The sequence below is a fragment of the Ixodes scapularis genome, unplaced genomic scaffold (assembly GCF_016920785.2).
Source record: "Ixodes scapularis isolate PalLabHiFi unplaced genomic scaffold, ASM1692078v2 PGA_scaffold3__209_contigs__length_174095766, whole genome shotgun sequence".
NCBI lineage: Eukaryota > Metazoa > Arthropoda > Arachnida > Ixodida > Ixodidae > Ixodes > Ixodes scapularis.
The window spans coordinates 60,018,607-60,042,841 of record NW_024609868.1 but is presented as its reverse complement, the minus strand read 5'-3'; the positions used below and the strand labels follow the sequence as shown (position 1 = coordinate 60,042,841).

Below are 24,235 nucleotides of genomic sequence, written 5' to 3'. Positions count from 1 at the left end.
TGCTGCACGACAGCCTCCCCGGGGTAGAGTAGATGAAGATAAGGCATCGATAAAGACATTGTTAGCAGGGTGGGCACGTGAGCAGTCTGCCAGGTACATCGCAAGGCTCCAAGGGCCGTGCAGCGAACGCTGTGACGGTTTCTCGAACGGTCTTGGCCTCGGGTCCATGTGGATTTCGGGGACTTAATTCAGGGGGTGTACTTTTTGGTACTGGTGGATGCTTACTCTAAGTGGATAGAGGTTGTACGCGTGCGTCCCCTTCAGCAGAAGCTGCAGTTGCGTGTCTGCGGTTGATTTTCGCAATCCATGGACTGCCAGGTCTGGTTGAGAGCAATAACGGTCCTGCATTCACAAGCTTTCTTTACAAAACGTTTCTGGCTCGTAATCGGGTGCCGCAGATTCTAGTTCCTCCATATCATCCAGCATACAACGGTGCTGCCGAGAGAGTATTCCATACGGTGAAGGAAAAGCTAAAGAAGACACAATGATTATATTGCAATTAAATACAAAGGTGCAAGCGAGCTGCACAAGAATGACAAAAATAATCCCTAAAGAAGGGGAACAAGGGGGACAAAGGACAAACACATATCTTCATACACAACTAGGTGACTGGTGAGCGACCGAAAAAATCCGCCTGGTCCGGATATCGAACCCGGGACCTCTCCATTACAGGTGGAGTGCTCTACCAACTGAACCAACCAAGGGTTAGACGCCAGTAGAGCAAACGTGCTTTATCAACCGCCACCAGTCTAACACCAACAAGGGTGAAGCTTGCAATTTAAGGTTATGATTATACTGCAATTAAATGCAAAGGTGCAAGCGAGCTGGACAAGAATGACGAAAATAATCCCTGGAGAAGGGAAACAAGGGGGACAAAGGACAAACACAAATTTCCATACACAACTAGGTGACTGGTGAGCGACCGAAAAAATCCGCCTGGTCCGGGTGTCGAACCCGGGACCTCTCCATTACAGGTGGAGCGCTCTACCAACTGAACTAACCAAGGGTTAGATGTCAGTAGAGCAAACGTGTTTTATCAACCGCCACCAGTCTAACACCAACAAGAGTGAAGCTTGCGATTTGAGGTTATGATTATATTGCAATTAAATGCAGAGGTGCAAACGAGCTGGACAAGAATGACGAAAATAATCCCTGGAGAAGGGGAACAAGGGGGACAAAGGACAAACACAAATCGCCATACACAACTAGGTGACTGGTGAGCGACCGAATTATTGTACAGCTCGCTTGCACCTTTGCAAGCGAGCTGTTGTTTTATGTAGAAAACGAACACACTTTTACGCTGCCTTTGGATATCAAATATCTAGTGTAAGCAGTATAATTAGATTCGCGAGCCATTCATTTCAAGAATGCATAAGCGGAAGAGATAAGCGTTTTGTATAAGGCTGATTTAAAATTGCCACCTTGGGCAAAGCGAAAATTAGAAACTGAATATATTTTGTCGGCATCGCTTTGCCGCGCATGAGAAATTATTTTAGTTTCCACAGTTCTAGCCACCGTTCCCGCTAAGATTGAACAGAGCCCAACGACCTTTAAAGCTTACCGGCGCATGTCCGAAGCTTAACGAAATGGGGCGTTGTATTTCCCCCCTTAATTTTAGCAAGGTTTCCCACTGGTCAAAGAAAAAAACAATTGGTTTTCCTCAACACATGTGTTTTTCTGAGCGCGTATGTTTCGAGGCAACTTTGTTTTAAAACTTCGTAGAACATAGATAGGCCATGGAAACGACAACTAATCGAAACTTTCTATATTGTAAAATATACATGTTTATGGCGTGTTCTAAGTTAGATGTGAAGTAATTGGTATATAAAAATATTGCAATGTTCTTTAATTGCAATAATTTGGCTTGTATTGTATATATTGCGATGCCCAACACCAATTTTGTTTACGACATCGGAAACGCGTATGCATGATAAAAGAAAAAGCCACCAGCTTCATAATGATAGACTTTTATATGGCCACCTCTAGTTTACGAACGTGGTATCTTCAAACATCATTGTGCTATACTCCGTATCATCAGTAGTAAGAGCTCTGTCAAAGGTTAACATGCATAAAAACATAGACACCTATACTAAAAGCTTCAGGACATGGTTCGTTCACTGTCCGTGATTAATTTAGTCAATATATCAGATGCATAGAAAGGCGACAAACGCCATGACATCGCGGTTCTGGCGCCGCTCGTCTGATCCCAAGGGCTATCACGTAGGCTGTGCTCTGATTAAAAGTGAAACGAACCACTGTAAGTGAAAGACAGGGTGCTTGGCCTTTAGCTATGTTTGACTTGCAACATATCGCTGCTGAACGGCATGCAGTGAAGGAGAGATTGCCACGGGAACATTCTGCTGTTCTCTACTCACCTGTGGTTATATTTTGCTGATTCGTCATATATAGGAACGAAGACTAAAGAAATAAAATGCGAGCACTAAACCAAACAAATCAACGATGAGCATACTTCCTTTTTTATTAATCTCATGTTGAAAGGCATACATTCGTGACACACAGTTCAGGGGGTAAGTACAAAACAATAGATAACAGTTAATGCAGACTCGCACAGACACACTCCATGGCTGTCTTTTCCACTACGAAGAGTTCCTTTCACGTTCTATTTGTACAATTACAGGCGTCATAAAAGGCTGTGGTGCCCGTAGAAAGCTAGCACGACAGGAAATGACTACCGAGATACAGTTTAGGCTACCAGGGGGGCTTTAACGTTGGTTGCTTGAGCATCGGGACCACCGTTGATTAGCAAAGTACCTGCTTTCGAGTGGGCCCTTGGATGCTCTACATACTCCAGATTTTCGGACCTGTGACCACAAACAACACAGAGGTTAAAATGTTTGCAGGCTGAACAGTCACACACAGGCAAACACTATGCATATTTCCGAACACACAAGTGCAGGCGTCTGAAAAACTAATTTAAGATGTCAATTATAGGGTATATTTAATAAATAAAAAAAACTATTTTAATGCAACAGACTTCATTTGTAAATGTATCCGTGCAGTTTGAATGCACAACTAATATCCAATGCGAAGTAGGCATGCGACTTGAAGACGGGAAAAAATATCTGCCTATCTCTGCGGAAAAAAAAACCTCATATTGGAATCAACAACATGTGTTTTGAAGAGACTTCTACTTTAATTTCTATACGTGTAGCATCTGAAGTTGATGAGCTAATCGACCTAAATAAACCACGAAGTGTCATCAGGCAATCTTCGCATTTAGATTAAAAACTAATATAAAATCAGCGACCAGCTTCTTACAAGATTGGTAAGGCTCGTCTGACCTGGGACAGCTATCTTTGCCACTAATCTTATAATACTGCGTTTATTCGAACATTTATGAAAATCAATACGTCGAAAATTCACAAGACCATTGGAGTCGACGGACGACTTTAGTGTTTTACGGCTAATTACAATTTTATGGCTAATAACACAAAAACAAAAAAAAAAATAGTGAGACAACGTTACTTAGTGAACTTAACTATCCAATCTATATCCAATATTGTCGTTCCACAAATATTGACGCCACTCAAAGAAGACATAATATAATTTTAGGTCTTACGTTTCTCTAAAAATTGGGTCACACTCATTTAACAAAAATACTAAAGCCACACATGCAGACATCATCAGCACTTATTGTACTTAAAACCTCTAAAATGGTTTTCTTATACGATTTCTATATTTCAGCTTTTTTCGCATCACAATGCGCTTAATTATTTATATAGACAGTGACAAATTAAGAAGGTAGGACGAGAAAAAGAGAGGGAGAAAAGAGGAAATTGACGCAACGCTGGCAAGAGAGGAGAAACCCTTGTCAGCGTTGCGTCCGCTTCCTCCTTTTGCACCTTCCTTTCTCTCTTCCACCATCTTAACTTGCAATATACTATAGCGTAACAGATGAATTTCGCTCATCTATTGTGGCTTTCTTTTAATAATCAGTTTTCGCTAATGTACACATTTTTTATAGAAGGGTGGACTGCCTTTCTGCCTTTTTTGTAGATACAATGGAAGTCGCCGCTGAAGTTGTAGGAACGGTCTGTTCTGATCTCGAATTTGCTTCTTCCTATCGCGTGTTATGAGATTTGAACGAGGTTTAGACGGCCTTTCGGTGAAAAAAGTTTAGTTAACGAACGTGTGCTAACCATTTGACTAAAGTTGATTTCGTTACCTAAAACGTTTTCCCAGAGATGTTTCTGAACATTCTATATTCTATAAAACGAAGACATACAAACGAGTGCGCAACCGAGGAGCAAACAAAAAACAAGCACATTCAGCCGCAGCAGCATTCTCGCTGGCCTCGCAGTTTTGGCCAAAGTTACACAGCCGACGTGGAGAGATACTCGCACTGCGTGTCGTACCTTGAAAGCCCGCGGGTATTTCCAGAGCGCAGCGTGGTACCCCGGACAGAGTAGCTGGGCTCCCGCAGCGTTCCGCAACAAGACCTGCTCTTGATGATGGCCAGAAAGCCCTTGCGAAACTTCTGGTTGAAGTAGGCGTACAACACCGGATTGATGCAACTGTTGGACGCGCCCAGCCATTGCGCCACCGGTGTCAGAATCAGCATGAGGTTCCACTCGACGCTGCCTTCTTCGGGTGGGCTGTCCAGCTTGATCCTCGTAAAAATTATGTAGAGCGGTAACCAGGAGATCACAAAAATGACAACCACCACAAACATCATCTTGACCACTTTGAGCTTAGACTTCTGCACCATGATTTCGGTGTGCTTGGACTCCCCGGGGATGCTGCGGCGCCAGACCTTGACCCAGATGCAGGAATAGCAGACGATGATGAGAAGCAAGGGAAACAGGTAGCAGAGAACCAGGTGGGCGAGTATGAAGTAGAGGGTGGACGATGTCTCGTCTGGCCACTGCTCCACGCACAGGCTGATGCCCGGGATACTGGGGTGTAGTGGCTGCAACGTGAAGTATAGTGCCCAGGGAAATGTGATGGCGATTGAAAAAGTCCAAATGATCACGAGGATCTTGCGTACGCTGCGCGTCGAAAGCTGGCACTTGAGCGGGTAGCAGATGGCCAGGCACCTGCGCATACATGTGGAAAACGGCATGTGACAATAACAATTGTCGAGAACAGAAAAAGCGCACCTTGGAAAATTAGAGATGCAGAGAAAATATAATTTTCATAATTTAGAAATTTGGTGCATGAGTGACCGAGAACCCAACCCAAGGCCGGCAGAAGGAAAACACCTTCGCCGCTAATAGCGTTGCCAATATTTCTGTGCTATAATCTGGTTGTTCATTGCTTAGACAACCCACATTTTGTGGCACCGTCTAAGTGCGTATTGTGGCTTTGTTTTCGCAGAGATTTGGTTTACTTTAAACTCTTACGGAACGGTGGCATCACTCACTGTAACGATTAACCGGTCTCCTACTCCCACCACTTCAACCTTCTCCCTGAGCGCCAATAGCCACAGTTCAACGCATGCCCATCACCTAAAGTAAACGCGTTCCAAAATTAAGTATCCTTACCACAAAATTTAAAGCTATCGTCATTATTCTGTTAAACCTGGGGAGCATAGGATGTGTCATGCGTGCACTAGGCATGCGGTATCATTTGTTATACGTTGTTACGGTGAGTTTTGAGTAGTTTCGGATACCCGGGCTTATCACAAGGGTCACGACAAGTTTAAATTTATTCAGGATTCGAGTGTGTGAGGAGCATGCTGTAATGATAAGTTTTTACGGGTTCTGCTTCTTCCGGGGGGGGGGGGGGGTGTAGTGCCTCGAGTTATTAGTGATCTTGGACATCATGAACCCCCTTGTGGTAGCTGAAGCACAGTCGTCAAGGGGGTAGGTTTATCTCAAGTCCATTGGTAAAAGTCATGGTCGGCATTTCTTCCAAATGACGAAATGACGTGTGCCTTAAGCGTGCCTTGAGCGCATCCTTTGAGTGAGTAGTGTGCCGCCGTTCGCTTCAAAGGGCCGCCCATTTCAATGCTGCGCCTCCGTTTACTTCCGAGTTGAGGACTAGGTGCGGGCTTTTGGCACTACTTGCAAGACAAACGTAAACACATCAAGGGGCCGTTAAGGTTAACGCGCCCGCTACGCACCTTTTGGCCTCTGTGCGGAGTCATGACGTCATACGAGGGTGAGCTTATCTTTGGCCGCGTTATAAATTGACCCGTGAGGCCGCGAAATTACGTGGAAAGCTACACTTCGCAATTTGGAAGCCACTTGCACGCGCCAACGGTCGCCTATTCACGCACGCTCCACGAGTCAGACTTGGTCCTGGTGCTTGCTCTCCGTTTCAATTTTTTTTAATTTCCTCGTGCGCCGAGCAGACGTAACTGGCTACGGATCACATTGTTCGGCGCTCGGTTGCCGCTGAACCGTGTGGTAAATCCCGCTTGTGACAATTAATTACGCCTAATTACGATTACGTATGGCTAATCATGACTAAGTATCTGTGATTTTTGTATACTAATGAATTGCTTGCTATGTGCTAATCATCATGTATGTTGCCCTGACGAGAGTGTAACGCTTTTTCATTACACCCGTGCGCGACGCTTTTCGCGTGAAATCCAGCTCTGCGTTAATATAAAGAAACAAAACAAAATTAACACAGTGTAAAGCCCACATTGCCGTTATTTACATCAGTCATCAACTCCGTTGGAACCCCGGCATATAATTCTAGAAGAAAATAATAATCCCTGGAGAAGGGGAACGACAGGGACAAAGGGCAGACCACCCTCTAGGCATCCTAGTGAAGAAGGAGCACTGGGGATTAGCGAAAAATCCGTATCATATTTTCAGTTTTACAAGGGGAATAGTAATTTGGAATCTTTTTTTAAATAGTGATTCATATTTCTAAGTTTTTATGTTCTTTCATATATTTTTCCTGGTCCAACAATAGGATACGATTATCCTGATTTCCAGTGAAACACTTTGCACGGTACATGTTTTCCGCTTAATATAAATTTAAGACATCAAGACTAGGTTTACATTTTAAAGGACGGTCAATATCTACATGAGGCAAATTTAGGACCAATTATAAAAGGCGATTTGGTAACATTATATTTCAGGAGCGAATAACTTCATCACCCCAAAATATTGTTGCTTTTACGTTTCCCACCGTTCTTAGCAATGCAGTTCACAGTCGCTTTATTACGTTGCCTACTACAGAGAAACTCACTAGGTCTTACCTGTCCATTGAAATTGCGACGAGTGTGTTGATAGAGGCACTGACAGCAACACCTTGAAGATACGACATCGTCTTGCACATGAACCATCCAAGTACCCAAGCTGAAACACACAAAAAGAGCAACTTAAACGAGTAGAACCAAATTATCGGATTTCATAGAATAAACTTCTTAGTTAAGAGGAGATTTGACCTACGTTGTTTGTTTTGTTCCTCGTCTTGTTTGTTTTTGTACAAAATATATTTTTTTAAAGAATATTAAATGCTTCCGTATATAAAAAATTACAAACATTGATACATCAAATTTGATACATCTAGACCATTTATTCCAATGCCTATGCTTTAATGCACATGTTCAGTTCTCCCTAAAATGTCGATATCAGTTACTCATACGTTGTTTCCGCATACGCTAACAAACAAAAAAAGAGTTGATAGCTTCTGAATATTTAGCGCCTCCGTTACCTTTCCTTCGTCCATTCACATACAATTGATACATCTTAAATAACATATTTTTAACCATTTGCAAACAAGACTCGATTACCAAAATATGTGCAACACACAAAGTACTGGTCCACACACACACACACACACACACACATACACAAAATGATTGCAAAAGTATCCGTGATCGCAACAATGGAGCTAAGTACTAATGCGAGTAGTTGCTCATTGTTGACAAATGACAGTCAAATGCCCCCGCCCCCCCCCCCCTGCCCAAACACGTATATTTTATTTGAATGCTCCACATTTAGCGTTGCTATATACCCTTGCTTTTTAAACCATATAGTTTTGCGCCATTCACTAGGTTGTCTTAAAAAAAGAATATATTGCGACCTATTGTAAATTTCTATTCCAAAGGCCCAATTATGCCCAGTTTGCAGCGTGGGGTTAAGATTATCGGAGTTTATGCATGTGTATGTCATCTTTTATTACGCGTACCCTTTGATTAACGCACTTAAATCAAATACTTATGAAACTTTACTCACACATGCAAAGCCGGCTTATAGAATGCATTCGTTTCCAAGTTTCCGGTGAAAATAATTGCGTTGATTACCCGATAAAGCAAAACTCTTTTAACTGTAACTGGTGGAGCTGTAAAAAGCAACGTAGTCATTCTTCGAGAGCGTTGAAACAACAAACATAAGTATAGCAGTCTTGAGAAGGACTGCTGTTCTTCCCACGAGCGCGATTCTTTCTCTTTATTTTTGCGAGACTTACGTTTTAACGGGATTGATTTTGCGCAACTGGGGAAGACAGGATAGAGTAGGGATTTGAGATAACTCTCACCCCGTCATCGCAAGCCGGAAAAAAATGACCTATATTTTTCCCTTACATCCGGAGATCAGTTGCTTGAGCTGGTAAACTATTTGTTTTCTGTACACAGAGGCATCCAAGAAGGATCCTATATGACCAAAAATTTGTGTGGGTATATGAAATGTTGCAAAATTCTTAATAACAGTGGAGGAACGGGAAGTACAAAAAAGGCTGCACTACTTTGTAGATACTGTTTATTTATTTTTGACACACTTTTTTAGAACGGGGTTATATTGAATTAAAAAAAAACAGTTTTAATGGCATGTTTACGGGCTCAGCGGTCATTCAATAAGAGAATAGCTTATCTAAATTGTCATGCTATTTTCAATATAGTTATAATTAACAGTTGTCTAAACAAGTAAAACAATAATTAGCACTCGTTAGCAAGGGGCTATTGTCAATAGTATATTTAATTAAAAGTCCTCGTGCTTTGCAGAGATTGCATTTGTGAACGCAGTTTTACTGTACTCTTTATTCCAAAACTTGATACAAAAGCAGTGTCGTCAGCCCTGCAATTAATGATGCGCAGAAGAGCGATGTTCCTTTTCCTGGCCCATTGTCGTTTGGATGAGCAGAGAGAAAGCTGCCGAAATGATGGCAAAGCACCCGAGACGAATACATCAATCTCTTACGCTTCATGGTGGGTAGTGATCGCGGCACTTTTTCTTCATAAAGTTTCGGAAGCAGTAAAAACAAAAGCGACTAAAATGAAGCAATAAATATTTCGAAACCCAGTGATTTTCATCAGTGCTTTATTAGGTTAAAGCCCGCAATAATACCTACCTTTAAAACTTCAACTGCACCTTGACCTTACTAAAAAAATTAAATGTCAGTGTGTTTGGCCAGTTTAACGTGACGGTTACCCTTCAATCGAATATCGGCTGAGTCTGGAAAACATACTTTGACGATGGGATTCTTGAAACTGTCCTTCGCTTAAAAAATCTGTTGGAACTAAAAAAAATGCATTTTGTATATCACCATCACAAATTCCACAAACATGTGAATTATGCCAATACGCGTTCTGTTTTTTTACATAGAGCATTGCCGTTGGACGTTATAGCAGGGGTGAGTAGAAAACAAAAACATCGAAGCACAAATAAACTTGTATAAACGTCAAACACATCCTTCAATAGCCAACCTATTTCATTCTTCTATTGTCTTCGGAAAAAAAGAAAACGCAAAAACATCGGTACTGCAAAAGCATGGTTAGATTTGGTTCTGGCGGTCTGCACTTCTTGATGTATAAAAAGGCTCCTGTAAGAACATGTCTCAACTGATTAGAAGGCGATTCTTAGATATATCAAGCACAGCTTTTAACCTAAACATTTTTCGGCGTTGAACTGTTAATTCCCATTTTAAATTATCCTTCATGGTGGTGACACTCGCCCCGCGTTGTTAATCATTTAAAACAAATTTTCCACATTGATTTTGTATTTTCTCCAGTTTCGAGCTTTCCACGTTAAATCGGTAGACAGAATGACGCCCAAGTGCGTTACGCTTGAGTTAGAAATTATTTGAATATTTATTATGTAGGTAGAGCCAATGGAGCTTTGCTTTTAAGTAAATCTCACCTGAACATGTTTTTAACGTTCACTTTCATTTTCAGATTGTTGCACCACATTGAAATATTGTCAAGATAAGCCTGTAAGAAAATTACATCATTCGAATCATAAATTTCTCTATAAATAATGCAGTCATCTGCAAATGATCTTGTATTTAATTGTATTCCATTAGTTATATCATTTATATATACCACGAAGAGAAAAGGTCCCAGGACAGAATCCCAGGGAACACCAGAAGTAACACCAACGTAATCGGACTTTTCACCATTTAGCACAACGCACTGCTTTCGTTTGCTCAGGTAGTCCCTCTGGAACTGGCTTTCCCCCAATCGATGGTGTGGTTAAGAAGTTCCAGGCTTCCTTTCTCTTTAACACTTTTCTCTCTCTCATGTAGTCCTGGAGCCAACCTAGAACATTATTATCAATAGCAAGCAAGCTGATCTTGTAAATTAAGAATTTATGGTTTACGAGATCAAAGGGTTTTATGAAGTCTAAAAACAAACAGTCTACTTCATTCCCAGTATCCACGGTGCCCGCCAAAAAGTGAAAAACGTTAAGAAGACAGTGACATAGGATACTCCAGATTAAAACCCATACTGATCTTCGATAAGAAGATGATATATTTTAAGGTGAGCAATAATATTACTATAAATCACGTGCTCCATAAGTTCGCAGCATATACACGTTGCAGAAATGAGTTATTTTCCACGCAGTTTTTGAATCCTAATTTGTATATTGGGACTACAATTGCGATTTTTTAGTGTGTTGGAATCTTTTCAGCCCTTAATGATTTGTTGAAAATCAAACATAAATAGTTTGCCATCTCCACGGAACAAAGGTTGCGTTTACTGAAGTGATACTCCAAAAATAAACGAGCTATTTGCTTATTTATTTAAAGCTGAGTTAACAAAAACCTGAAAAGAGGCAAAAGGATGGACTATTCGAGCTGAACTAAAGATTTAATCAAGAGAAAACATGTTTTGTGTTTATTTATACCATTCACCGACAGAGGTAAGTGAATGCAAAAACTTAGGTCTGTCGAAAGGTAGATGAAATTATCTTTATTTTTCGATATCTGAAAATTTTAATCGTGTATCAGTCTGTCGTGTCAAACATCCCTCCATTTACCTGAGTCAAGTGTGTTGCATAGTTGCTATATTTCTAAACAAATGTCTAATTGACTTTCATTTGCAACCATCCGTGACGACGTACATGCTGGTTTAATAAATTAGAACTAGAGTTAAGCGACGCCTCGAGTTGTTTTTCTAAAACTTTAATGCATTATGCTTGCCGTTTGCACTGGAACAAAAGTCGCCCTTCGAAATACCTCCCTGTCTAATTCAATCGAGTTCACCATTTCGCCAGCTTACTAAGCTTGTGGAGTAGGTTGCACGTACCTCGCTCCTTCAGTTAAGAAGCAGACGTTTTCGTTTTGTTTATGCACTCGTCCTATGTGTCGTCCCGACAACGCCAACAATATGCCCTCGGAGAAGTCAATATCGACTTCGTTCGGCTTCTGCGCTTTTTGTCCTTTATTTTTTTTTTGTGGCCGCATTTTCGTGCTGACAAGCTTGCTATTCAGTTTATGGCGACAATTGTGTTCCTGTTCCTTAAGGACTCCCGATAGTGTATAATATTTGTTTACTGCCAGATATAAAACAGTGAGTAACGAATTCCAGGGACATCTCCGCACTAAAGAAGCAGCGGTGTTTCAGACGGTACCTTGGTTTATATCTCCAAGGGTGGTTTATTTTGCTTTTTATTTGAGTTTCTACTGTCAAGCGTAAAGCTGATAACTTGGAATCACTGATATATTAAGCCCGATTGTTTAACGATTCGCCTATAAATTGCAAGGAGCGAAAGTATGCAGGCAAGATGACTGGGAAATATCATAATCTAAGACCTCAGACAAGGATAAATAAAATAACCGACAATACAAATCTTGGCTTTAATTTTATTTCTTATTTCATGGTTTAGGTTATGATATAGCCTATAAAAGTAAACTGAAGCCTATTTTTTTAATATATATGCTACCCCCAAAGGATCCACGCAAAGGCAACGAGAAATGATTATGCGTTACTCATTATCTGGGTAGTTAACCAAATTCAATACGTATCAAACACCTAAGCAAAAAGCCTCTCCTCCTCCCATTTCCAGAACGTGAAAATGTAAATGTTTAAAATAAGATTACCAAAGGTAAGGGGACAATATAAAAAAAACTAAAATAAGATCGTGCTGTTTACGAAGAAAAAGAAGGAATTATGTTAAAAATCGAAGCAGACCCAAATTAACAAAAAAAGTTTAGTCTAAGGAATGTATAGTTCTCACCTGGTCTATTTAGGATGCCGTTGCACAGGATATAAAGATTTCATAGATTTTTTTTTTTTTTTACAAATTGAAGGACCTACGTCATTCTCTACTTGTCAAATGTGGTCAAGCTAAAATAGGCCAATATTTGATTTAAAAAATCAACACACAGAATTTGCCTATTTAAGCTCAAAATGTATGCAAATGTATGCAAAGATATAAAAAATCTCGAGGAAATTTTATTTGTCAAGAAGTAATTTTTGTTCAGTGCCATAGCGCAATTGTCTGCGTTTCATAACAAAAGTGTATCTAGAATGAACGCGTTTGTATACTTTTACGTTATATATTTTACGCCGACATTTTGGGTGTCATCTGAAATCTAAGAGGGCAAATGTTGTGCGACATAACATTTTATTTTTGTTTTTTGAAAAAAAAAGTGTGTTTACTTAAGGTAAATTGTTTTATGCTGCAATGACACTGTGTCAATGGGTTCAGCGAGTAACTTTACGAAAACTCGCTCGCTTTCCGAAATTAGGTGCGCCATCGTAAAAACCAATCATAAAAATCATTTCTGCAAGGCGTCTGCGATACAAAGCCCCAATATTTTGTTCCTTTGTGCGGTAGGAATTGAATTTACTACCGGAAGCTTTCAGAAATATTGAGTGATGGGAACGATGAAAGACTCTTCATATTTTACTGGTTTCTTCAAGAAATGTAAGAACCTTGTACGAAAACTTTGGATGGAGGACAATACACGATAAGTGCCGGCGCCATCCACCGTTCGATTCTTATTATTCGTATTTAATGTCCCTTTGTGTTCGTATTTTTTAGTTGAAATGCTGTTCCGAGACAAGGAAACAAAGCTATAAAGAGCCAAAATTCAAAGTGAGTGGTCAGAGGTAGCGGGAATGCGTGATTCATCCCAGAAGAAACTCCGTTAGCAAAGTGCTTTCTCTGAACTGCATCACTCAAAATGGGGCGATAGATGAAACTTGCCGCTTCATATTTTTGCACCGTCTAGCAACGCTATATAAAAATAAGAGAAGCTTACTTTATTTTTTTTTATAAAAACAGAACTTCACAAATATTTCTAAAGATCGATTGTATCGCAAGCTTAAGACTAAGACTGTACACTTATTTTTCAAAACATAGACAATGTCAAGGGGCATTTGAGATTGCCATTTGCCATGAGATAAGCAAAATCTTTAAAAAAAAATACTCGATCTATTGTTTCTTTAAAAAAAAGCAAGAATGAGGGAGGTTGTATAGACAAAGATAACCAAGAAGCAGCGGGACAAATTGATGTCGAAAGCCCCTACATTCAAAAATGATTGGCCGAAAATGAATATCAAGAAAACGTCCCCGTCATAAAGGAAAAAGAAGACTATTCTCCGGCCAGCGGTATATGATACTTTCTCTCTGAGTAGGTGTCATGAGACTGCTCCAAACAATGTCTCCTAAAATGAAGTGCTTTAAAGCTGTTGTTCGAGCTGTATGGCACGCGATGATCGTATCTCGTGAGCTTGCGCTCCACAGCATTGAAGGAATTTCTTGTATAATTTTTAAATAGTACGCTATTTAAAAAAAAAACAAAAAAAAACAGAAAAACAACCTATTGAAGACAGAATATTTTCGTGGTGCCCTCTTTGGGTTCCTACCGGTGACGTCATTAGGGAGTTTAAGAATAGCGCACGCTGAAACTTTGCGTACGCAAAGAATAGCGTCGTCGCCACTGCGCATGCTCCGAACGCAAACCAGGTTTTGCACTTTGCTTGCGCAGTTTTAGCGTGCGCTATTTCTCGGAAATAGCGTGCGTACGCAAAGAGTCTTTGCGCTTCTCCAAGGCGGATTCGTGATGAAAAGTTGGCTAAAGCCAAGACGAGCAGAGTTAGAAAAATGGCGGCTTCCAGGATTATGTCGGCGGCTGCTTTGGCGGCGTCGTGAGTGCGACGTCGGCGACACCTTCGCGACTGCGATTTTCAGTACGGGACGACATTGTTCTCGGTTTTGGAAACGATCACCGGCAACTTGATACTTGCGACGCGCGAACATTTATTGGCGAAGGTACGATGTGCGAAGGTCAGTACACGAGACCTCTCTTGCCGAGGCGAAGCAAGCGGACACGACCAGTCAACCTCTCGCGTCGCATTCTCATGTTTAAACAAATTTAGAATAGTACTTTGAACCAAAAAAACTCGTTTTTTTTTCTAAAGTTACAGAATTTCGTGTGTGAAATAAAAATTTTGACCGTATCTTGGTGGCGTCGCAAGCGCGATCTGCTTTGGCTTTTGCGTCGCGACGGAGAAACGCTATACTAAATCTTTCTTGCGTCGCGTGCGCTAATACAAGCGCTAAATTTTGCGCTAGCGTGCGCTAAGATTGCGTACGTTATTCTAAAACTCCCTATTATCAGGATAATGACCTGAAAACAAAAAGTTGGATAGTGTGCATCAAAAGCACGGTGGAAGCTTGGAGTCAACGAGCTTCTAAAAAACAAAAACCGTCAAAGTTCACAGTCTAACATTCCTTTTAATTCCGTTCGTGAAAGTAGAATTCATCCTACTCAAGACGCCATAGTGAAAGTTTGACCACTCGTGGAAGGTTGACCAGAGGAACATTTTCAATCGCGCGCGACACCAATACTTTATTTTAACGTACGTTAGAGCCCAGTGAAGGGCTACATGCAAACACGGCCGCAGATACAGATCAAAGCAAGTTGACGGCATAAACACTTAGCCTAATTGGCTTAGCGGACAATAGCGCGCTCATAAAAGGTTGACAAACTTCGTGAGCTTACAATTTGGATGATGCTTGACTGCATGTTGTATATGTATGGGTCCCCCATTTTCACCGAAACACATATCAACTTCCATGATTAGGTAGAAGAGATTGGGTAAGCGAGCAGGTTGTAATTATGAATACTTAAAATAGAAAAAAAAAACAGAAGGAGGGCGTTGACGGACAACCAGGCTCTTTCAGTTAGCAACGATAAATGTTTATTTAGTAATAATTGAAACGAGCACGCTGCTCAAAAAATACGAATACATGAAAAAGATAAAACATCCAGAACGGGGACGGAAACATAACTTCTTCCATGAGAAAACTTCTGTTTCCGCCTCCGTCCTCGACGTTTTATCCTTTCATGTATTCGTAATGTTTATTTCCGGGCAACACAAATTCACGCGTTGACAAGGACCTAGATAAAAACGGGGGAAGAGCCGATAACCGCTGTCGCTGTTACGGGCTTTTCACGTCACTCGAAACGACGTCCGTTGTTCGGGTTGTAGTTGCAGTTGTCCGTCGTGGATGTTGCCAAATCCTTAAAAAATATCGTCCGCCGCCGGCCCGAATCGAGCCTGTGACCTCTGCGCGCAAAGCGAAGGCGTTACCGCAGAACTACGCCGCAGCGTTAACAACCCCTGCTTTATACCGTTGCTTTATACTTAGGGTTTTCGTAGTGCAAGATGCCTACTGCACGCGCTCTCAGGGGAAAAAAAATAGCCATTAACTAAAATAACGACGTAGCGCTGTCAATGCAAAGAGCTTGTGACGGGAGACGTGCTTTCACGCGCTCCGATACAAAGAATAAAGAAGAGCGTTGGAAACAAATGGCCAGATGCCTATTTTTTCGAAAGCTTTCGTTCACGCACACCAAGTGGCGTGAACGCGACGCCGATGCCCAACGACTTTGCCGTGACGTGTCGCAGCTCTCGCTCTGACTGTACCGTAAATTAACAAAGGACTGCTCAATATATTTTCTTTAATGTTTCTATTTTAAGTAGGGTAAAATATATTGAGTGGTGAATAATAGCTCTCGTACGAGCCCCATTGCAACAAAAGCAGAATAGGTACTAAATTCATTTCCTTAAAAAGGCACCTATCCGAACACGAAGATTTGGTTCCGTACTGAACTCATCCAAAAAAAAAAAAAAAAATGGAAGAAAACCTGGGCTAGGTTGCTCTGAATGAAAGTCACAAAAAATATACATTCAAAAACCTTTCTTACTCGATTACCATAATTGAATAGAAGATCGGGTTTCATTGCATTTGCATTCACTACACTACGCCTCTCCAGGAATAAGCCGTCATAACGTGAGGCTGCGCAGTATCACGCCACAACAAATGTTTTGTTAATATTTTTAGTATCCACCGTCAGAAAATGGAACCAACTATTGGCTGAAGTGTTGTGACCTGAATCTACTAGAGTTTATTATAAGGCGTTGTAGACCCCACAATAATGCCTATGAGGCGCAGAGTAACAGGTTTGAATAAGCAAAATGAATCATAAGCTTCAACGATCTGCCGAATGTGCCTCCCACATTCGCTTGATAATGTTTTGATATCAAGAGATATAACGTACACATTGCAAGGCTAAGAAGTAGCTGTTGGAAAAGGGTGATAACTTTGGGCTGCAATCATGCTGGAAATTGCCATTCTTTTCAGAACACCGGGTTGATTTTTTTTCAGAGCACAGAAATAACATTTTTTTTTAAATTTGTACTGGGAAAGGAACTTGTTCGAGAAAAAAAAAAGAACGTACACTATAAACTGTTTTTTACATGCGCAATTACGATTTATGAGTTAAGTCAAATTATTTAGCCATTCGATTCTCCCATCTTTTTTTATGCCCTAACTTCTTTTTTTTTATATATATAATCCAAAGATATGTAAAGGACGCGTGCAAAATAAACCGAAATTTTTTGTCTAGAAGATGAAGTGACGTAGTTGGTAAGGATTACTTTTATACAAGCGTCTCTTGCTTAATCACTTGCTTATCCTTTGACATCGCGTACTTCTGTATTAAGAAAATGGATGCGTACATAGGTAGAGTATTTTTACTTACTCTGTAACTGAAGCAACTTGAAAGCTTCAGAAGAGCTTCCCCTTGATCAGAAGATACTTCAGCTGGCTGTTCCAACATAAAACATATTTTTTTAGTTCTGTTTCTTTATCAACTCCATAAATAATCGACTTTTTTAACCTAGAGATGCTGTCAATCTTGCTACTCACTATGTTTCTTCCTGATCCAGTGGAGTAGTATGATTCCCAAAGACAAAATATTTTCTTGCTACTCGCATCCTGCACGTGTGCCTAATATAGGCGGAAGATTGGTAGCCGCTCTCATGCATGCCTCAAGGCTGCAGTGCTTTGAAAGAGATTTGAAGCCTTAGCTCGTTTTGGCAGCCAGCTTCATTTATGTGTATTTTAAATATTTACATTCACCAGTTTCGCGTGGATTAAAATCGGCTTGAGATTGTGTCGAAGTAGCATATCCAGCGCGCCAACAGATCTTATTGTGAAACACAGTAAAGGTCGACTAAAACTGAAAGAACCAATGCACATTACATAGATTTTCTGCATCACACTATGACTGCTAGATTAAGATGATAACAATAACTTGTTCAGCCGTAAGTTATGTTGGTGTCATCAGAACTTCGGATCCGGCAGCCTCTACACACGTTGAAGCGTAAGGCTGGTGATAAATAATTTATATTTTGCGGCATATAGACTCCTTTATGATAAATACATAAGACAGCTTTCAAAGTAGGTGCATAATAATTATCAGAAATCGACCAGGCCTTGGCTTCTGAGCCGAAAACTATAACCGGAAAAATTATACGTTCCGTCGCAATGCTGATATTAGCTCTACGCTACTGACCATGTATTAACATATAGATTCAAAACTCACCTTTTGATTGGTTTCAGAACTGTTCCTAGTCTGTGTGCAGCATTAAATTGCTTCATATGCTGCACCGAAACGTCACTGCCCGCAGCATTGCGTAGCAAAGCCTAATAGACTTCATTTGCTTCTGAACTCAAACATTTCTGCCCGTGATACTTGTAGCGAGGCATAGCTCCTTTATGAAAACGACACCAGCATTGTTTTTCCAGGAAATAGACGCCAATCTTCAATAATGGAACCTCACAAACCTAAATAAAAAATAAATCAAGTAGTGCACCGTGCAAAAAGCTCACCCCTTGACACGCACGTATTACGGGAAAGTGGGGCGTTGCAGAGGGGAGCTTAGCCAAACAAACTGCGTCTCTTTTGTTGTACTTTCGTCTGACGGCATGCAGCGCAGTGTCGTCTCTCCAGGGCAAGCCGAGACGCGAGAGGAATACTTTGCCGTGGCGCAAATAATGTAGGCGATGCTCTTCTACTCACTTCGGTGCCTCGTACACTCGAAAGCACTCGTCGCTTTCCGCGCTCGCTGCTCTCGACAGTGAGGGCTAAATCCAACAACACGTGTACGGACGAACTACGTGCTCAGTACTACTTACCGTATTTCAACTTTGCTACTCCGCCTGAATTCTCAAGTCTAACTGCCTTCTATCAAATGAAGTACATTGTGTTTCGAACATGAAGCAATACGCAGCGGCGTCCAGATGGTTAAAGGGCATCTGATGTCGAATGTGATAGTGTCTTTCTATTTATTGAACAGTAATCACGAGTGAAGGTAGTGCATATCATTTACGAATTCTTTGGCTCCCAAGTTGTTGGTTTCATTCCAAACTGAAGTGTTTGAAAATCAGCAGTCGGCTTTAGTCGCGTATGTGTAGATAAGTCATTATTACGACGTACGATGTCTGATATTTTTGTCACCCATATTCTCAATTTTAAGACGTAAGCAACGACTACTCCGGTATTTTAGGCACTAATAACTACGGATGTTGACTTGAACACCAATATTTATCAAACGTCTTGATTGCCTAGTTGGTAGTGTAACTATCAACTGCGCTTCAGGAACGTTTTGAACGGGGTGTCTACTTTCTACGACTGAAAACAAACAAAAGAGAATACAACAAGGTACAGCCATCCACGTTGTTTGGCATACGCTTTCATTAATTGAAAATTTATATTCAACACGTTCCTCATAAGAAAATTACACTAAAGACGCCGATTTATTAAAACAAAAAATATATCCATATTTTTTTTCGACTACAGACCAGTTGGCGAAAGCTGTTTTGTGTTTAAAAAAGATTTCTCAATGTAAGAAAAAAACTGCGTCTTTAACTTTTGAAGACAAAAGTGAAAATTGCCATGAGTTGCTTACTTTTGTTTGTGTAGCCCCTACATAAATAGTTTCTGCTTTCCCCTTTGTTTTCTCTGTACCATGCAGTCCCAAATAAGCATAATGCGGCACTGCAAGCGATTTGTCTTTTCTTTATTTATGTAAAAAAATAACAAATGAGCACCTTGAAATTATAAAATTCCTATTATATTTTATATGGTATCACCATATATTTGACAACAAACATATGGGATAATATGTATTCCAGTGAAATATTTATCATACAACATTTATTTTTGTAAAACAGAAAAGCTGTTAAAATATAACGTTCGCCTCCAGGAGCTATTTCGCCTCTTCATACAGGAAATGTCTGTATTAAATTATTAATATTCAAGACTAGTTTTAACAGGAGTGTATTCAGCTTCACTTTACAGTAAACTAACACGGAAAAGAAGCTCAACAAGAATAACTGCAAGGACCCATGCAGATCAAAAAGATCATTTACGAAAGTTCAAGTGCCCATTTCGGCAAAGTGAAAAAATAAAAAAAATATCTGCAAGCGTTCATTCCCGATATTTATATCAAATGCACCAAATCTATGCTTAATGAATGCTATCGTGTAAGGAGAATAAATTAAGTGACATATCATTACTTACAGCGCGACTGGGACAAGAACAGACAGAGGAGAAAAAAAAAGGGACAAGTGCTGAACTAGCAACCGATTCTATTGAAGATAAAACAAAATACACATGATGCTGCTACTGCTCGTGCCGGCAAGCTCTTGTGTGACCCTGGCGCTTCTTCTTTCATTCAACAGGAAGCCGGCAGAGTTATCCAAGGTCCAAAAAGATGATCTCACTGCTCGCCAAAGCCACTGTGGGTTGACTCACAAACAAGTATCCGTTTTGTGTTATGTAGTACGTCTCCATCATTTCTCGGGGTAGTTTGTGCTTGGGTCGGAACATCACTGTCGTGTTGGTGAAAAGGTGTTGGCATCCGCAATCCCGGCCCCTTTTCACCAACACGACAGTGATGTTCTGACACAAGCACAAACAACCCCGAAGAGTGATGGAGACGTACTACATAACGCAAAACGGATCCTTGTGTGCGAGCCAGCCCACAATGACTTTAACGAGCAGTGAGATCAGCTTTTTGGATCTTGGATAACTCGATCGGTTTCATGTTGAGTGAAAGAAAAATCACCATGGCCACGGAGGGGCATGCCTGCACGAGCAGCAGCAGCATCATGTGTATTTTTTTTCTTTTCATTAGAATCAGTTGCTAGTTCAGCGCTTGTCTTCTGTTTTCTCCTCTGTCTGCCCTTGTCCCAGTCGCACTGTAAGTTATCATGAACTCTTACCAACTCGCCCAATTGTTCATTTTGCTAAGTCACATATAATTTGCATAAAGGAAAGTTCATCCGAAGAAAACATGCAACTATTAACTGATATGGTAGGTAGCATTCCTGCATACATTTGATCACAAGAAACTGTTGTAGACTATAAAAAATATATATTGTATCATTTATGCACAGCGCCATTTAGAAGTAATCAATTTCAGCGCTCCCTCAAGACACGATTTTGATCAACTGAAAGTTTGCATTATTTTTATGATATAACCAAACCTACTCTTACCTAATAGCCTGCAGGTACATGTCACACTTACGACGTGCCTATCTTCTAACGAAATCTGATCGCAGAGCCTAGACCCCATGCCCGTGCATCTACTTCATTGAAAGGCTGCTTCACCATTGAGACACTGCGACAGATTATTCCTCTTCACAACACGCCGGCTAAATGCCTGATTAAGTAAATTCCGGTCTAAGTGTCAGGAATTATTAATGGTCATTTGAGAAAGCATCCATGTCTCTTTTTTACAATATAGTACGGTTTCATGTTTTCATATAACTAAAAAAAAATCCGACAAACACTTGGCGATGAACTTGGAGTCGATTTGGATTTTCCCGAAAAACTCCCCATTTCACTGACATAACGACAAAAGACACAGCAAATAAGACGGTGTTTAACAAATAAGTTTCAGAAGGTTACAGGCTCGGTGGTCCTAAAAAGAGGCCACATCATATATTTTTTTTTTTTTAAATCTCGGACAACTGGCAAAAGGGGATTTAACTTTTAGTTCATGGTGGTTAGCTCAAGAAAACGGGTCGTAGTATCTCTGGGTCACGATAAAAGCGATTGTTTGGAATTCCAGAATGAACCAACCTTTTTTTGCTTGTTAACAGAAATATGGGTAGTTATTTTTTTATAGGTAAAACCCTAAATTTCAATTGACGGGGAGGGCAGCTCAAGCTACTCTGCTTCCCAGCAATTACGTACAGGATTTTAGTTACTTTTAACTATAGACTGTTTTTGAGGCAACATTTCTGTGCAATATTGGTCATTGTATAGTTAGTATTGCCAATGGCAAAGACACAAATTGTAAATGCCGCTGCAGAAATATCCTTCAATACAGGTGAGTTTAGATGAATGCTTGTGCACGTTTGTAGTCGGACTTCATTTATTTTGTGTTTGAGTTAAGAGAAATCGAAAACATAGTAAAATTTAACTCACAATTAGAAAAAAAAATTGGAGCGAACGAAAATAATTTGCGATAAAATGGTGCATTTTCAGCAAAACATAAACTACGCAGCACACCCTCTAATCTTGACGAGAAATAATGTGCGATATCACGGCTTCCTAGATATATGTTATGAAATTAGCAAGATGCTGAGTCGGGCAACAAGTTTTATTGACCTTCATCAGCTTTGGCACTGCAGCCCTTTGCTTAAGCTTCACGTTGCATAAGAGGTAGTTGTGACAGTAAATAATTTAGCAGTTTAAGAACTCCAGGGCGTAGTCAGCCCCAGACCATCTAAACATCATCTTACCAACAATGATCGAAATCGCAGCGGCTCCTTTAAGGCGTATAGAATGATTAAACAATATGATGCGCGCTCGTTACGTCGAGGGAGACTTCATGTACACTAACGTCATTTTTATTTTGACATATGATCTCCCGCTATTAATTAAAACTTTCATGAGCGTATGTACAAAAGTGCACCCCAAATTTCGCCAGTGTCAATGGCTGACATCCATAGCTGCTGCGTGACGTCACAAAACGCAAACGTTTGTTGGATTGTCGGGATAACAAGCATTGGTCGACGGATGTCTTGTATTTTGTTTTGAATTATATAGTCTCATAGGCTGTACCCTACTGAAATGCGTTTTTTTTATGCAGTTCCCAAGCGTGTGCAAAAAACGTCACGCTTTTTAGCAGGATATTACTCGAAAAGAGCCATAAGCTTCGAGCAAACGTACGCCGTTTCGCGCAAACACAACTGCGACGGCCACCGATCGAACTAGGAGCACTAGGAGCGCTTGCAAAGCAAACGATACAGATTTCGCCTCTGAAGCGGCAACTAGGTTCGCGAAGCGGCATCTGGGTACACATTTCGGCCGATCCACTGGATCAGTGATGAGGCTGTGGGTTCTTCCCTCGGAGGCGATGTCCGCGGGTCGAAGGCAAACGGCGAATCGTTGAAATGCATGTCATTACTTGACTTGGACGAGGTTAGTCAATCGTAACCACGCTCTATTTTTACATGCGGGCCATACAGAATTGGGCTGCACGCGTGCAAAATACACCTTCTGGTATAGTTTCCAGGTAGTCTAGCTGTAGGTTTTGGTTTCGCTGCATAATCAAATTGATTGATCCGATTTGGGCGAGGAGTGGATGGAGGTAGTTTATTATCGTTGGCACAGCATCACACCTCAGCTTACAAGCCTTCTCTCCGCTTAGAGCTCAGCTCGTAGGTCTCTTCTGCGAGATGATTGCTGCATAAGCGGTATCTCGATCTTGGCGGGAACCCAGTCCCTACGCACGGCGACGATCCATTTTGCTCGTCACTGCACGTCTCGCGAAAAAGTGTGGAACGTCATGTCTTGGCTCACACGTGCTTCCCGCTGGTTGTGGCACCCAACCGTGCAACAAAATCTCACCCATCCACGAAATGAGTAGAGCACAACAATAGAAACGAAGCACGCTGAGGAGTTCACTCGCGGGTAAACGACGAGACAGAAATGCTCGCTTTGTGTTGTGTGACGTCAGAGATCCAATGTTGCCACCGAAAGCAGCATTTACGCTAGAGTGCGATTGAAGCAGTATAAATGCAATTACTCACGCAGAGGGGCATATAAAATTAAGATATTCCACGAACGATGCGTCTCGACGCAATAACAATTATAATCAATTGTTTTCCCGAATACAGAATTTGACCGGACAATCCGTTACAAAACAAAAAAAAAACACCTTAGCAATATTTAAAACCGAATTGGAACACATATAGCTATAATAATCAATATTCATAGAGTAATACTGGCATCTTGATTATATGTCTCATATAATGTAAACCTCAATTCATTTAAGCTGGGGTACAAAAACATCCCTCGGCAACTAAATCGTTTTAAGTACCCAACGTATAACCCATCAAATATGTGTCTGAAAGGTTTTCCCCACATAGAAAAATGCAATGTTGACGTAGAAAGTTTCTAAAATATAAATATGCCCACATTGCGCTTTCATGAAGGACTTTTACTGCAACCCTTGTGTCTGACGCTACTTTTGCATTTTGTGAATATCATCTGCATTAGAGCGATGAAAATATAATTCGAAGATTTTATTTAACCTGCGTCAGCACAGTCAGGCGTGGCTTTCCTTAGATGTTAAATCAATATATATTTGCAACCCAGGATCATCTGGCAGCGTCCTTCTAAAATCCCGGGCTTTATCGCCTAAACCTTTAGGCAGCCCCTTGAGGAATTTTGGTATTTGACCTAGATTTTTCGAGTCTAAACTTTTGAGACGATG

The 24,235-nt window shown here is 40.8% G+C and overlaps 1 protein-coding gene across 1 annotated transcript in view; it reads right to left on the bottom strand.

Moving 5' to 3' along the window:
- Nucleotides 1–2,459: 2,459 nt before the first annotated feature.
- Nucleotides 2,460–24,235, bottom strand: part of LOC8029585 (neuropeptide SIFamide receptor) — a 125,039-nt gene continuing 103,263 nt past the window's right edge. The window contains exons 2-4 of the mRNA XM_002406229.4: nucleotides 7,178–7,277; nucleotides 4,377–5,057; nucleotides 2,460–2,822 (exon numbers count right to left, since the gene is read on the bottom strand). Coding sequence (XP_002406273.3) covers nucleotides 2,705–2,822; nucleotides 4,377–5,057; nucleotides 7,178–7,277 — 899 coding nt within the window. The 3' untranslated portion in view covers nucleotides 2,460–2,704. The remainder of the gene's footprint in view (nucleotides 2,823–4,376; nucleotides 5,058–7,177; nucleotides 7,278–24,235) is intronic.